This window comes from Sciurus vulgaris, assembly GCF_902686455.1.
Source record: "Sciurus vulgaris genome assembly, chromosome: 17".
Classification (NCBI taxonomy): domain Eukaryota; kingdom Metazoa; phylum Chordata; class Mammalia; order Rodentia; family Sciuridae; genus Sciurus; species Sciurus vulgaris.
The window spans coordinates 12,773,439-12,789,571 of record NC_136478.1 but is presented as its reverse complement, the minus strand read 5'-3'; the positions used below and the strand labels follow the sequence as shown (position 1 = coordinate 12,789,571).

Sequence of the window (16,133 nt, the reverse complement as noted above, 5' to 3'; positions counted from 1 at the left end):
TCCTTCTCCTCATCCTCAGCACGCTGCATCCAGACTGCCACCCTTCATTTCTATGGGGGTCCTTGGCAGGTCAGCCTGAACACTGTCTCTCCTGGCACCACTTCTTCTGAAATAGGAATAGTGCCCAGCAAGGACCATTTACATTAGAGGCACTGGGTTGGGTGTTGATAAAGATAAAGCAAAGTCCCTGCACTCAGTTTGCACCAATGAAGAGTCTGATGAGGGAGGCAATCGCACTTGCAAATATTCGCAATAAAAAGAGATTAGTGACAAAAGAGGAGCATAAAAGGAATCAGGTTGAACCCTAAGAAATGGCTAACAATCATTTTTGAACCCATAACAGCAATTTCCTATGGTTTAACCGAGTACCAAATAAATATTAAGGATGAAACCACTGAAGTGATGGGATTGCTGCAGAAGGAGTCTTGGAAAGTCGCAAAGATGTCACAGAGTTTGATCGACATGCCAAAAGACTTAGAGAACATTCTTGGCAACCTGCAGGTGCCAAAGCCAGTTAGAGTGGGGTGAGATGAGTTAACGAGTTATGGATAAAGTGAAGTCAAGTTTAAGATGTTTGACAGAAAGAAGAAAAAGAGTTATCATTACAAGAGGAGCAAACAAGGTCAATAAAGAAATAGAAGCACAACAGTCTCCAAAGAAAAGAGCTTCTGGGGAGGTATAAGATGATCACGCACCTGATAGGGGATGGAATTCCTGGAGAAGGTAGGAGGGCCAGTTTAAGCAGCTAAGGAGAAGGGCTAGCCTCTTTTGGGGCCAGCAAGGGTAAAAACAGACACAGCTAAGGGCAGGTGAAGCAAGGTGAAGATTGGAGGTTGGAGATGATCTTGTGATGACTCTGTTATTTGTGCAGCAGGCGAGGACTTTTGCAGGAAGCACAAAGGAGGCCAGGGTTGTAGAGCATGATGAAAGGAGTGACAAAGTTCCAGAGTCTCTTCTGTGGTGAATAGAACCAGAAATGGGTGATGGGCAAAGAGAAGAGTAGGTGAGAATGATAATGGCCCACCCAAGACTGGAGACTGGATCTCCACCATTGTAAGATTTCTCCACGTGGCCCTGGCAGCTCTGATTCAGAGGCAGAGAGAGGAGGCCTGAATGTTAGTGGGGGTGAGGGGATGGAGCCCCAGTGAAGGTCTTCGTGGGAGAAGTGACCTGCAGGTTGGAGGAGCATCCCACAGGGCTGAATTTGTGCCAGATAGTGTCCCTGATCTTCACTTCAGTTTCACCTTCTTCTAACACCTTGAAAACCAAAACCATTTTCTCATTTTCTTTCCGAGCACCGTCTCTTTAACACTCTATTCCAGGATCTAAAACTCATGTATTTGGTACAAATAGGGTGAGATGGTGAGTCATTTTCTTTGGCTTTGTTCTGTCAATCTAGAAGTAAAATAAGGCTTTTTAGACTACTTCAAAGGTAGTAGAAAATCCCAATTCTGACTCCAGTCACCTTTCGATAAATAGGAAACTTAAAGGTCAGAACAGAAATCAGAGCTCATAAACAACCCTCCCCAACTCCAGCCCCGGACAAATGACTGCCTGCACTGCTCTAAGGTGACAGGACTCAAAGAATTTGGACAACAAAATCCCCATCAGAGCGCTTTACCCGGGGATGCGGCTGCTTGGCCTTCCTGAGGCTCTCGTAAAGCACGAACCCTCCAACAGCTGCAAGTTTAGTCATGTCACAGACGTGGAGAAAAGTGTGATACGGCATTTCATGAAGATATGGCCTTTATTTATGTCACCTTTTTTCCTGGAAAGCACCAGTGAGAAATCCTGAGGTTCTGAACCATATTTAATCCAACATTCTTGCCTCTCACTCCCACGGCCCCGTCAGCTACTTGCCCCCACGATCACATTCCTAGACATTATTCGTCAATACCCGTTAACTCCAAGGTCCCTATATTGCACATCCTACTTTCTGACAACCTTCTTCCAACTAACTTTCCAGATGATTTGCTCCGGTAAGTAAGTCACCCCATCAACACCTCCAATCCACATTCTCTCTGCTTAGCACCACCTCCCCACGTTTGGATGCCTTGGTCAGTCGCTGTGGGCACTCCCTGGGCCTTCCCCTTCATCACATCCTCCAGGCAGAACCCCATCCCTGGTTAATCCAATTCTCCTACTCTGCCAGAGCAGCTGAATATAGATGGAGAAAACACCTTCCCTAAATGGTCTAATTTAAATTGAAGACCACAAATCTCAAGTGGCCTCTTTGGTCTGTCCTAATAAATGTGTCCTCCATTCAAGATGACTAATCGATGGCTGTCCTCACTCTCCTGACCTCTCAGATACGTTTCTTCTTCCTCCTTCCCAGCTTATGCTCTCTGCTGATTTCCTGGGGAAAGCAGCAGCAGCAGCAAGCGCAGGGCTGATACCTCATCGGCCACCACCGACCCCCCAGCCCACCTCCTCCCTCACCCGGTGCTGCACTGCCCTGCAGCTGTGCACCTGCCCCCACTGTCATCCAGAGCTGGTCCCCACCCCTACTCCCTCATCAAGGGCTAAATTCCTGCAGCTGTTCTCTCACTCCCAGGAGAATGGCAGCACTGTTGCCAGCCAGGCTTCTTGTTGGAACCCTGGTACCTGCAGAGGGTCTGGTGGCATGACGGGTGTTCAGTAAATATCTACTGAGTGAATAAACAAGTGGATGCAGTTCAGCACATACATCAGGTCCTCTCACAATACTCCCACTCAAAGCTGCCAGCAATTCTTTAAGGAAGATAGGAGCCTGCACAGCAAGCCCCATTTTACAGATGAGGAGCCTGGAGAGATCATGATTTTCTTGGGGTGGTATGGCTTGCCACTGCAGGACTTGCTGAGACACCAGGCTGGATTCTGACTCGTGCCCCTCTGCCACTCAGCAGATTTCCTCCAGCCCTCTCCTGGGGCCCACCCAGCGCCGGCTCAGCGTCAGCGCCAGCATCGGAGGTGAGACGGGGCTGATGAGCTGCACGCTCCCTGATGAACTTCTCACGCAGATCCTGGCCGAGCGGATACAGGTGGGTCCATGCCCACTCGCATCACACTGCAGGACTTACCACTCACACACTGTCCCTAGGAGCTGAGAATCTGGGCCACCAGCCGCCTGCAGCAGCCCAGAACCCAGGGACCTTGAAGAGGAAAGATAGGTTTCTTCACCCCAACAGTCATTTACTGGGCCTTCTGACAGGTCTTGTCAGCTCGTGTCCACAGCCAGGATACAGCCTGAAGCCCCTCTCCTTTGGAACCAGAGAGCAAAAAAATCACACACTTAAGAGTGATGAGTTACGAATTATAATTCGACACCATTATGATGGTGACACCCTTAAAAGTTAGAATTTGGAGCTATGCTAATTGCTGTGAAAATACATTTTCAATGTTATTAAGTGAAAAAAGTAGATTATGAGATAGTATATAAACAGAAATTGCATTTCTGTATAAGTATTTATAAATGTATATCTCACACCTAGTGAAAACTCTCCAAGTATATGTTAAGTGGTTATCTTTGGGTAGCAGAATTCCAGATTTGCAGTCTTTCACATTTATGAATTGTTTTACAATGATATATTGCTTTTAAAATTGGGAACCCAGCACTGTTTCCATTTTTTTTTTTTTTTTTTAATGTTTTCCATAAGTGTTTGCAGTGAAAGAAAACAAGATCATCAGGATTTGAGAGGGCGGCACTTTAGCTGGTTTCATGCTCTATGGTTTTTAGGCAGAGAGCTAAATTGCTCACCAGGCCCTGGAGTTGTTTGCCTTGGTTTCTCAACTGGGGCACTGTATTAACTGCACATTTAAACATAACAGAATAAGAACATCACACACCAGAAACGGTGCATGTCAAGTTTTGGGCTGCTACTGCATTCAAGTTTCCTTTTTCCCTCCACTGGTTTGAGCAAAGTGCTCTAATAGGTGAGCAAGTGCTTTGTGCACCCAGATTAGAGGTGAGAAACAGTGAAACCCAGTGCACTGCACTGCTCAGAGAGCTGGTCTTTGATAAGACGTGGAGATTACACCTCATCAACAGAGTCTTGCTATAAAGAAAAAACTGCCAGCTGAACTCATGTTTTCAATGATATAATTGATTTATGTTGTGACACAAGCTTCTTGTCTCATCAAAAGCATAAAGTTCAGTTCCTAGACAGTGGTGGCCAGTCTCTGGGCCACACTTTGAGTAACACTGCAGTGCAGTGGAGCTACCACGGGGCATGGTGGCTCATGTCTGTTATTCCATTGGCTCAGGAAGCTGAGGCAGGAAGATCTCAAGTTCAAGGCCAGCCTTAGCAACTTAGCAAGGCCCTAAGCAACCTAGTGAGACCCTATCTCCAAAAATTAAAAAGGATTGGGGATGTAGCTCAGTGGTTAAGACCCCTGGGTTCAATCCCTGATACAGAAAAAAAAAAAGGTTAATATCACAAAAATTGTACCCCAAGGCAGTGAGACCACTGAGAAAAACAGGAAGAGTCCACCTGCTGCTGCTTTTGCTGCCTGTTGTTCGTTGGATGCATGGGAACATCTGTCCTTTGGGTCTTATTTTCATACACCTCATGGATCTTCCCAGACCCTCACTTTAACATCTTGTTTGTTCTTTTATTCTATAGAGACAGAATAAATCCTTTGCTCTCTACAGTAGTGTGCTGCAAAGATCTTTTGTAACTGATTAGACAGCACCTTGGATTTAGTGAACAGAGGGTGGCTCCTGGTGTTTTCCTAGGGGCCTAGTGGGTCTGCAGAGCCCAGAGGCACCAGGGAAACACCAGCCAAAGAACAGCAACTTTCTCCACATGGAGCAGGCATCTCCAGGCCGAGGTAACCGTCTGGCTCTCTCTGGTTTCAGCTAAGTGACTGCTTCCGAGGGGTGGTGTTCGATGGCCTGGACACGCTCTTCGCTCGCAGCGCACCTGCCGCCCTCCTCTGCCTGCTGAAGGCCCTCGGCAGCCGGGAGCACATATATGTTCTCAACATGGCCCAGGATTACACGGCCATGAAGGTCCAGGAGAAGGCCAAAAAGGAGCTAGAAGGCAAGACCACCAGCCTTCCAGGGCCATCCTTCCCAGCCCCAGAGGGTTTTTCCTTGCCAGAGGGCTTGAGGCTTTTCCAGCCTTTTCCCTGATGTGATAATCTGCTAGGTTTGAAATTAAATGTTTACATCACAGTCTCACAGGGGCACCTCAGGATGACCTGGGGCTCATATTTCTCCTTCAATACAAGGGGACTAAGGCAGAAGCACCCTGTCGGAGGTTATGTAGAGAAGGCTGAACCCACTCCCTGGTGCCTTTCTCTCCCCTCCATATCACACCACATGCTGTCATCTCCCCTCTAACTACAAACAGCTGGAGGCAAGCACCCCTGGGTCATCAGGTGGCGATTTGCTTGCTGCTTTGGTCAAAACCAATTGTGTCTTTCCTTTAAAATGGTGGGGATTGCTAATTTTTACAAAACAACCTCTACATATTAGCCCTCTGAGTGCCCAACACTGTGAAATCACATTGCGTGTCAATAGGAAAACCAGATCCAGGTAACTCTACTTTTTCTGTCTTTAAACCCAGGACCTGATACACATACAGAGTGAAGTTAGCTTAAATTCCCACTTCAGCCTGAAGAAGACCCAGCAAAGCTTTGCTGTGTGGGAAGGACTTGGGGACCGCTATTAGCAACACAGCCCCAGAGGCAGGGCCCTGCCCCCAAAAGACTTTCTTCCTGCCACACTACTGCCCTTCACTTGGGCCTTCCTCTTTCTTCTGGCACAATCTACACAAATCATAGTGCTTTTCTGGCTAAGGAAATATTTACAAACACGGGGCTGTCTTAGTTCTCAAACAGAACTCAAAGTTTGTTCCTCATATTTTCATCAGAGAAAAATCAGGAACAGTGACCAGGCAGCTCTGAGCAGCATTTCAACCTAATCCTCTCCCTGCAGTATTGACATTTGAAAAAGCCCTAAGGCTGCTTACATAACAATATTATTAAAATCAAGTGTTTATCGAACACTTATGAATGGGCTAGGCACTAGACTAGCTTGTTTAATCCCCCACAGCCTTAGGAACGAGGAATTATTATTCTTATATGTTTTTATCCCTTGGTAAGTTGCAGAGAAAAGAACTCAAATGCAGTTCTCAGGGGCCAAAGCTCAAAACTGCACAGCCATAAGGTGAAATCCTGTGCTAGGAAAGTGTGAGAGGAGCCAAGTGCCTTCCCGCACCCTGTGGAGTCCTGGGCCTGGCTCTTGGTTCGCAAATAGCCATGTCACTCTGAGCACTTTGGTGGCATATGCTCAGAGTAGGTGCAGTCAATGGGGGGTTCATTAGTTTCCCATCCCTGCTGTGACAGATGACCACTGTCTTAGTCCATTCAGGCTGCAATGACAAAATACCATAGACTGGGTAGCTTATTTTTTACATTTCTGGAGTCTAGGAAGTTCAAGATGAAGGTGCTAGCAGGTTCAATGTCTGGAGAAGGCCATCTTCTAGCCACAGAAGGTGTCTTCTTGCTGAGTCCTCACAGGGTAGCAGGACAAACAAGCTCCCCCGGCCTCTTTTATAAGGATGCTAATTCCATTTGTTAGGGTTCTACTCTCATGACCTCATCACCTCCTAAAGACCCCATCTCTCAACACTGCCCCCTTGGGGATTAGCTTTCTGCACATGAACATGGGGGAATGCAAATATCAAGCCATAGCAACCACAAACTTGGTGACATAAAACAACACTGATTTATTACCTTACAGTTCTGGGGTCAAAAGTCTTAAAGTCAAGGTGTAGCAGAACTATGTTCCTTCAAAGGCTATGGTACGGAAGAACCTTTCCCATGTCTTGGGAAAAGGTCCCTTCCTTGTAGCCCTCTGACTGCTGCCTCCATTGCTACATCTCATTCTGCTTCTGCTGTCATGTCACCTCCAGCTCTGGAGGTGATATGACCCTTGTGTTAGTTTGGGCCCACCCAGAAAACCCAAGATAACTCACCTATCTCAAGAGCCTTAATTCAATCACATCTGCAAAATCCCTTCTGTTTTGAAGAGCCGGTTCCTAGAATTGGGACAAGGCATCTTTGAGGGCCACTTTTCTACCCACCACAGGTGGGACCTAAATTTGACACTGTGGGAATGAAGTCCCAGCAGGGATCAGGAGTGCCAGCCATAGCACCTGCCACCCGTCACTGTCACACCACCTGTGTAAACCAGGACCTGAGCTGCTGAAGAACTTGACCTCCCTCTTCTCTCTGCCCGCCCCCCGCAGAAAACAAACGCAGGGAAGCTCTTGAGAAAGAGAAGGAGCGTCTCCAAAACATGGATGAGGAAGAATATGATGCCCTGACAGAGGAGGAGAAAATCGCGTTTGACCGAGAGATTCTGAACGCACTTCGGGAGAGAAAGAAGAGGTGGGAATCAGGGCTGGCTGTCCCCAGGGATGAACTCCTAGGGAGAACAGGGCTGCTGTGGTACATTCTCAGTTCTGGGTCATCTTCTGGGAGTGCAGCAGCTACCACAGAAGACCCGGGAGGAGACTGGGAGAAGCAGGGGAGTCCATCTGGCCCTTGGGGACACTGGTTGCTGCAGCCTTTTGGGTCTCTCCCACTCTCCTCTCTTTCCTTCTTCTACTCTCCTGGGTATGTTTGGGGTCAGCAGAAAGTTTCTGTAATGTCCTGGTGGAGGGACTTCTGGCCCCTGTGCCATCTCAGGGCCCCTGCTAGCTCCCCTGGCAGTTCTGGGTGTGGTTTATCAGCCTTGAGCCTAGGTGTCCATAGCAGTTAACCCATTCTCTGTGAGCACGGTGGCTGCTCCCCAGAACTCAGTCATTTCTCCTTCTTCCTACACCCCCGTCTTGGCCTACAGTGCTGCTGCCCATCCTTGAGGTGTGCCTCCCCATGCGATCCTCCCCTGAAGCCCAGCAGCTCACAGCCAGTGAGCTCAGCCACCTTCTATGCCCCTCACTGGGGGCCACAGGGGAATAACTAGATCCCTCCATACCACCTATGAGACTCAGGGCTGCCAGCTCGCGGTATCCCAGAATAGGTGGGCACAAGGACACATGTCATTTCTGCCCTCAGATCTTCAAACGCTGTAAGGCGAGGTGATTCTACCCACTCCCAGGGGTTTCTAACGATGGAGGGGCAGAGCCAAGATTCAGTATAACTCTCCTCTCCTCTCCCTCCACCTCCTCCCCCTAACTCCCGAAGAGCTTCTGTGGCCCCTGCCCCTTCAGTATACCCTTCTCCTTTCTCTCACATGGTCCATTGTAGAAATGCTGGAGAGAAACAAGCCCGCTCCAAAGGAAACTCTCCAGCTCACAGGGCTGCTGCTTTCAGAGAGTCATCTTATGGGGAACTTGGGAAATGCAAATTTGATCTGCAAAGCTCAGCAATGAGTTTCCCCTCCCCACCCCCCATACACACTATGGAGGACGCAGAGTTAGCCTTAGTGGGCAGAGAGCCACGGCAACCAGGAACAACTAGAAATTCCTGGAGATGAAAAGAGAAGGGTTAGATACCGTCGGAAGTGCTATCCCCCCCACTTGTGTGTGTGTGTGTGGTGTCCTCTCCGTGGTGCTTAGCCAAGGGGGCAGGCAAGATTGACACACAGAATGCACAGCAGGAAGTCAAAGAAAGAGGAGGAGAGGAATGTGGCTTTCAGACCCAGCAGCATGGCTCCAAGTTAGCCATGGCAGGGACTGCCATAAAAAGCACAATTCCTGTTGTGTCAACATCAAATGCAACAGTATAGGAGGCCAGGCCACAGCCATACCAATGCTAGAGCGATCCTTGAAAGTTGTTTTTCAAAGACCAAGCTCGCCCAGGCACAGTGGAAGGCACCGGGTAATCCAGCTACTCAGAAAGCTGAAGCAGGAGGATCGTGAGTTTGAGGCCAACATGGGCAACTAAGTAAGGCCCTCCCTGTCTCAAAATTTAAAAATAATAGTGTCTAGTTTAATCCAGTTCTTGCCTCACTCTCCTATGAAAGAAGATTGAAATAGAAAACAGATTAATCAAACATTCCTCCCAGTTGTGTTTAATTAATCAGAGATTTACCACGTGAGCATTCAAAGGTAGATGTGAGCCTTTCTTTCCCTCCCTTCTCCTTTCCTCCCTCCCTTCCTTCCTATTTGCCCAGCATTTTTTGTTCATTCTTTCTTCTCATGCCCAAGAAAGCTCTGCCCAGGGACCCTCCACCTGGCAGGTGACCCTAAACTCTGTTTCCTCTGCCTGGTTCCGTGAAGGGAGCTGGAGAGGCTGGCCAAGGAGATGCAGGAAAAGAAGCTACAGCAGGAACTTGAGCGACAAAAGGAGGAAGACGAGCTGAAGCGGAAGATCAAGAAGCCCAAGCCGGGCCCCCCAGGGAAGGAAGAGCCCCCACTGAAGAAACTGCCAGCAGCAAACAAGCAGGTAGCGGCCTCCCTGCTCCTAGCCAGAGCAGCAGCATGTGACCCTCCACCCAGCCCAGCCCCTCTGGAAAGCAGACCACCCATGTCTGGCTTGGCGGACAGAGGCTGGGGGACCACTGGGCTTGTACTTCACCTTGTCGCTCCATTTTTGCATCCCACCCACCCTGCAAGGGTCCGAGGGATGAACTCCGTCCCCAGTTCCGAGGTGAAGTCCCAGCCCCGGGACCTGGCACTTATGTCTGACCACAGCCCTGCTCTTTCCGGGGCCCGCGGGGACCCTGAGTGAGGCTAAACAGGCTTGCAGTCAAGATCTGCCTTGAGGAAGCCTTCAAGGCCCATGTGTCCCTTGACAACAGTCAAGGGAGATATTCCAGCACATGCCTCGCAGGCGACGGCCACCAGCCTGTCAGCCTGCCAAGAGGATGAGTGTGAGCAGTGAGCACAGCCCAGCAGACCCAGGGCAGAAGAGTCAACGTCCAGGGGTGAGCAGCAGGGCAGGCGTGGCCGAACACACAGAATGCACAGCAGAAAGGGGAAGAGAGAGGAGGAGAGGCATGTGCCTCTCAGACCCAGAGCTGAGGAGGAAGCACAGTGGGCATAGATCCAGGAAGCTGGATGTCACTGACATGAGAGAAGCACACGACCTCTCAGTTTGAGGACAAAACAGGGTTCCCAGGAGAGAATTCCAGGGACGGACTCCGACCTCTCTTGCGTGATGTTGCTCGTGAAGCCAGGTGGGAGAATTTAGTCACTGTGTCTGTCAGTCATTCTTTTTGGAATTAACAATGCCCATTTTTTTATTTGAAAAACGTTAAGCATAATCTGTGCAGAAATTATCTTCCTAAACTTGTTTATAAAAAGCAGCATTTAATTCATTATTAAAAGAAAAACTATTTAGAAAAGAGTTAACCTCAAATTATGCCCACTAACTTCATTGCCAGTCTCTCCATCTAGAATCTGTTGGAACTTCAATAAGGGTATGTGGGTTTCCCGTCTTCCTCTCAGCTCAAGTGACTACGTCTTGAGCACCCCTGCTCATGTCCCCACTACCAGGTACAGGGCATGTCCTTTGCATATGCTTTGCTGACCTTGGGTGGGGTGGGAGGGGCAGCATCACAGCCATCCATTTGGGGGCAAGTCTGGGTATCATCTGAGCTTAGCTCAAAACACAATTGACCATACTCCCCGGGGGAACTTCTGGAGCCCCTTCTTGGACTAACACAGTAGCCTGGCATGAAAACAGTAGCTCAGGAAAGTCTGCTGAGACTGGATTTGTCCTCAGGAAGTGAGAGAAGATCCCAGGTGAAAGGGAAGAACTGAAGACTTTCCTGCTTCCTCATCAAAAGGATTGTTCCAGGTCTCAGGTCATTAGCACTGTCCAGTTCCCTCTCTGCTCTAGCCTCAGTCTTTCTTCTCACGGGCCTCTTGATTTAAGATTTCTCATGTTCAAGAATCATCTTCCTTTAAAAAGAAAAAAAAAAAATCTCCTTTAACCTCGTAGCCCACTAACTAGCTCCCTGTTCCTCTCTTTCCTCCACAAGAATTAAGAACTGCCTGACTCGCCGGCTCCACCCGCTGGCCTCCCATTCATGCCCAGCCTTTCCTAATCTGACTGGGTCACCATTACTCCCTTCCATCAAAGGCTCCGGCAGCCTCTTCATGTCCAGATCAAGGCGCACAGCCCCGTCCTTGGCTTGCTCAGCTTCCTTCTCAGGGGACTTACACAGTTGACTACCATCCTTTGAACTCTTGTTTCCACTGAGAGCCCTGTTTTCTGGCTTCCTTTCTTCATCTCCTCAGCTCCTTTCTGGCCTCTACCTCCATCCATCTTTTGTCATTCTGCAGATTTCCAATCCTAGCCTTCTCTAGCCATTAGGCACTTTGATCCCACCCCACATGTGGCTTCAGTGCTATTTACTGGCCTCACCTGATGTGGTGGGGGAGAGGGAGGGAGTCAGGAAGAACCTGCAGGTTGTGAAGGGAAAGGGTGGCTGCTCTGGATGGGGTGGAGAAGAAGGCAGGTGCCTTCTGTGTCCTATGACTGTCAAATGTCATTTGCAGCAACACCCTGATCCTCCCATGTTAGCCTGACTCTTCTGCCTCTAAGATGCCTTCGCTTCGTTTTTAAGAGGTTGTGTCTTTTGTTCAATAATTTACTATGATTTTCCTACCTGTGGTTTTCCAAATATTTGATCCTGCACAGCATTGCTTATGATTCTTGAATCTGTGAGCAGGCAACTCTCAAACCGCTTCTCCTCCATTTTCTCTGGGCTCCTTCCAGGTACACACGTGCTCGATCTCTTGGGATCTTTCCACGGTATTCCCTTTGTCTCTCATGCTCTCTGTGTTCAGCATGCTTTGTCTCCTTCTGCTTCCCCTGGACATGCCCTTCTGACATATTGTCTAGTTCACTTTCCTCAATGAGGGCCACTGTGTGGCTTAAGCCTCCTTTCAGTTCTTAATTTTGATTTTGTTTTAGAAAGCCACTAACTCTTGTCTCTTCTAGTCCTCTTCAGACTTCTCCATCTTATCTTGTAATCCCCCCAACGTATTCAACATGTTTTTGGAGGTCCTTTCCAACATACCAATGCACAGCCATGGGTAGTCTCTCCTGCCGTCTATCATTTGCTTTTGGTTTCTGGTTATGTGGTCTTTTCTCTTTGGGCACCAGGTTATTTTTTATGGAACAGGAAAATAGAAATAATTTGAGGCCCTGGATGATGCTGTCTACCTCCAGAGAGAACCGCTGTTTGATTCTGGCAGACAGCTCGCTGAGGAGCACTGCCATCTTATTTCAACCAGGATTCAGATCACCTGGAACCGAGCTTCGTTCCCTGGCAGAGCTGGGCTTACTCTGGTCCAGACTTACTCCTAAGATGGAGCCTTTCAGAGTCCTAACCCAAAGGGTAGAGGATCTACCAAGATCTCTTTTCCTTGGCTAATTCCTGAACCCCAGCCCCATGAGTCTGTCAAAAGCTTTGGTCAGGCTGGGGATATAACTCAGTTGGTAGAGCGCTTGCCTCACATGAAATAGGCCCTGGGTTCAATCCCCAGCACTACCAAAAAGGAAAAAAAAAGCTTTGGTCAGCTTCTCAGCCACACTTCCAACACGTTCCTAAAAGCCCGGGGTATAGCCAGATTCTAACAGCTACGAACACGTTCCAGCTATGAACACGTGGCCTGCAGCTCATGACTGCCTGGCTGGCTCCCCATGCCTTTAGGCACTTGAGATTTTTAAATGTTTTATGCAGATTTCCTACTCCTGGGTGTTGAATTATATGACATGTTTGTTTTTCTTCTTCAATCAATTCACACAGTAGGTTACATACAAATTATCAAATTAATTTGCTTTAGGACCAAAGGTTTGTTTAGGCTTTTACTTTCAGAGTCAATTTGGTCTTTCATGATTTTCTTAAAAAGTAGCCACCTTATCATATTTTCAAGTTTGTTGGTGTAGGGTAATTTATGGTGCTATCTTACTCTCCTTCTAATCTATTCTGTATCCGTGGTTACATCTTGTTGTCACCCTCTCTTGATGCTTATTTGGACCCTTCTCTCTTTTTTCTTGACCAATCTTGCTGGGACTTTGTCATTTTTATGGTCTTTCCAAAGTAACAGCTTTTGCCTCGAACTCAAAGTACCCCATTATATGTTTGTTTTCTATCTAAGTAGTTTCTAATTTTGACTTTTTTATAATTTTCTTCTTTCCACTTGGTTATTTTTCAGTTCCTTTTCTCACTTCTTAAGATGGATGCTTATCTTATTAATTTTGAATCATTTTGATTTTCTAATTTATTAAAAGTTGTAAAAGCATTTAAAGATATATGTAAACTTCCAAATATCATTTTTGGTATCCTCCATGGTTGGTATCCAGTGTTTTCATTGCTCTTCCATTCTAAAGACATGTTCTACAATTCTTTATGGCTGCTCCTTCAACCCATGGACTATTTCAAAGCGTATTTTCTAATTTCCAAGTGAATGGCTTCATTTTGAATTATTTAAATTTCTGATTCTAGAATAACATCTTCATAGAACATGTTCCGTGTCGTGTTGGTTCTTCACATTTGTTGAGCTCTGACATGTGATTAGTTTTTGTCGATATTCCATGTGTTGGAATAATGTGTATGTTTTCTGCACCCATTCATTCAAGTTCATTAATCATGTTATTAAATTCTTCCCTATTCTGAAGTAATTTATTGTCAGCCTCCAGCTGCTCTATGCTGGGCTCCTACAATTGTCCAAGTACAGGTCCTACCCTCACTGGGCGCCACCCTATGTACCAACCCATGTCTTGACAGTGGCTCTCCAGACCAAAATGGATGCAGTAGAAGCCACGCCCTTCCCATCCTGACGCAAGCTGCCGTAAGGTGCCAGAGTTCTTACTCCCCAAGACGGCTTTGCCAGCACTGCTGTGTTGCTGGGCTGTGTTCACGGTAGAGAAGTGGAGTAGGAGGAGGTGCAGTTGGTTATAAGGCAAAGCAGCCCCAGGACATGCAGGACTGAAGCCTGCAACAGGCCTGAACTTAGAGGGAGAAGGGCTGTAACTGGGAAGGGGGACACTGGGTTATACTGCAGGTCGTGACTAGTAGACTGGACTAGACTGGACATCACCAAATAATGACCCCAAAAAGTGATAGGAACTACCTGAGGATTTCAGGGATGAAAAAAATCAGAGCCCACAAAACAAATTTGAAAGGGCAATAAGAAAAAGTTTAAAGTTGGTTTCTAAATTCCCAGTTCATTAAATAAATAAATGTTTTATAAAAGCCTGGGGTATAGCCAGATTCTAAACTCCCATTTGTTCCCAACAATACCCATCATACACAAGACCTGTGTAATTTTAATAACTTCATGCTAAATAGAATCCTCACTCCATGGCAGGCACTGACAAGCTGCTTATATGGATTCACACTTTTAATCTTCAACAATTCTCTGGCATGGTTATTAAGATCAATACTACTCTCCCCGTTATATGGATGAGGCAGAGAGATGTTAAATTCTTGCCCAGGAATACAACTGAGACTGAACACGGCTAGCAGGCAGTACAACTAGGACTCGGCAGAACCCTCTCCGGCCTATTCCAGAGCACCTGTAGCAGATGCAGAAGTTTGCAGGTCTTTTCCTGTTGATCCTTCAGAACAGCAGCTGTCAGCCAGGAGTGCACATTCAAGTCACTATATACCCTTCTCAAAATGCAGACAGCCAGATCCCAGCCAAATCTACAGTGGGGAAAGATCCATGGGATGGGTATTTAGATAAAATCCTCCCACAGTGGTCCTTGGACCAGGTTGTGCCTGGATCCTATGAGGCGACCTTTTGAAACGAAATATCTCTCTTCTTGCTGTTCTCATGCTTAGTAAACTTTTAAAGCCTGACTTCTGTGTTTTACCTTCTAGGGTATTACTTCCAGCAAACCAGATATTAAGATGGAGTCGCTGGAAAGGAAAATTTCTGTCAGGGAGCAACTAACGCTTGAGAAGGAAGACCCAAGCAAGAAAAAGAAAAACACGACTGAAATCAACTTGTCTGGGGTTCCTTTTACCCAGGAGCAAGAGGACAGTGAAGGGGACTTCCCAAAGGATACTGACAAGCAATTGGCCCTGAAGTTCAAGGCCTACGAGTTGAGCTTGAAGGATATCCAGGCCATCCTGGTGTACTGGGATCGGAAGCAAGGAGTTCAGCTGCCTCACGGAGGGATGGAGGAGGTGGCGCACGAGCCCGATGACCAGCGCCAGGCTCCCTCTGGGCGGCGGGGCCGCAAGGACCGGGAGAGGGAGCGACTGGAGAAGGAGCGGGCGGAGAAGGAGCGCCTGGAGAGGGAGAAGGCCGAGAGGGAGCGGCTGGAGAAGCTGCGGGCCCTGGAGGAGCGGAGCGACGGGGAGGGGGAGGGGGAGGAGGACCACGAGGGCAAGAAGGATCTGGGGGTGCCCTTCATCAACATCCAGACCCCGGACCTAGAAGGCTTGAACTGGAAGCAGGCCCTGGAGAACGACAGGCTTCCCAAAGGAGAGCAGGTAGGAGCCGCTTCCCAGTGGGGAGTGGAAACAAAGGAGGCTGCAGCCCCGCGCTCATCACTGAGATGCTCCTTTCTGTTGTAAATCCACATCCCTCAATTTGATTAATTTCCGATGCCCCTTGGGATAAAAGACAATAATGACTAGAGGGACCTTCGTGTACTTGGCAAAATAAAATCCATAGAAAGTTCCACCAATCTTAATATTCTATCAAACCTCATAAATAGCCACCTGTACAGCTCATCTTTGAGCTGGTGTTATGGGGTTGGCAAGGCAAGTGACTTGTTCACTCCAAAATATCTTTCCCACAAGCCTCCCACAGTGGCAGAAATTATCCTATTAGATAGCCTTTCCCTTGGGAAAGCCACCCTGGCCAATGGAGGGCAGAGGCAGGTGTCCTGGGAGAAGAGATGTCTCTGAACAAGGACCTAAGGAGTTCCCAGAGGGGTTAGGAAATTCAAGGTAGGACCAGCAGTTCTTGACAATACGTGACAGAAAAGCGTTTCAGCACGAGCCAGACAAAGGCATAGACAGAGGTTTATTTAGGAACATAGATACACATCAAGAGAGAATGCAGGCTGTCTAGAGAGTGAGAAGCCCCCTTGGGCTGGGGATCCAATATTTATAGAAGAGCTGTATCAGGGACCAGACTGGAGATGAGTCCAGGCTGGAGCTGCACAATTTCATGTCAATTTTCCCTGCACATGTGTACTTCCCTCATTTTACAAGAACATGGGCCAAG

At 47.8% G+C, this 16,133-nt stretch overlaps 1 protein-coding gene across 9 annotated transcripts in view; it reads left to right on the top strand.

The window, feature by feature from the left end:
* The window catches only part of HYDIN (HYDIN axonemal central pair apparatus protein), a 427,212-nt gene that overhangs the window by 303,037 nt on the left and 108,042 nt on the right, over positions 1 to 16,133 (top strand). For 8 of the 9 annotated variants that reach the window (XM_079117081.1, XM_079117080.1, XM_079117074.1 and 5 more), the window contains 5 exons: positions 2,886 to 3,020; positions 4,838 to 5,021; positions 7,236 to 7,377; positions 9,213 to 9,378; positions 14,774 to 15,391. In XM_079117081.1, coding sequence (XP_078973207.1) covers positions 2,886 to 3,020; positions 4,838 to 5,021; positions 7,236 to 7,377; positions 9,213 to 9,378; positions 14,774 to 15,391 — 1,245 coding nt within the window. Of the gene's footprint in view, positions 1 to 2,885; positions 3,021 to 3,079; positions 4,190 to 4,837; positions 5,022 to 7,235; positions 7,378 to 9,212; positions 9,379 to 14,773; positions 15,392 to 16,133 lie in introns of those variants that run through there. The other variant, XM_079117082.1, reaches the window with a different exon arrangement.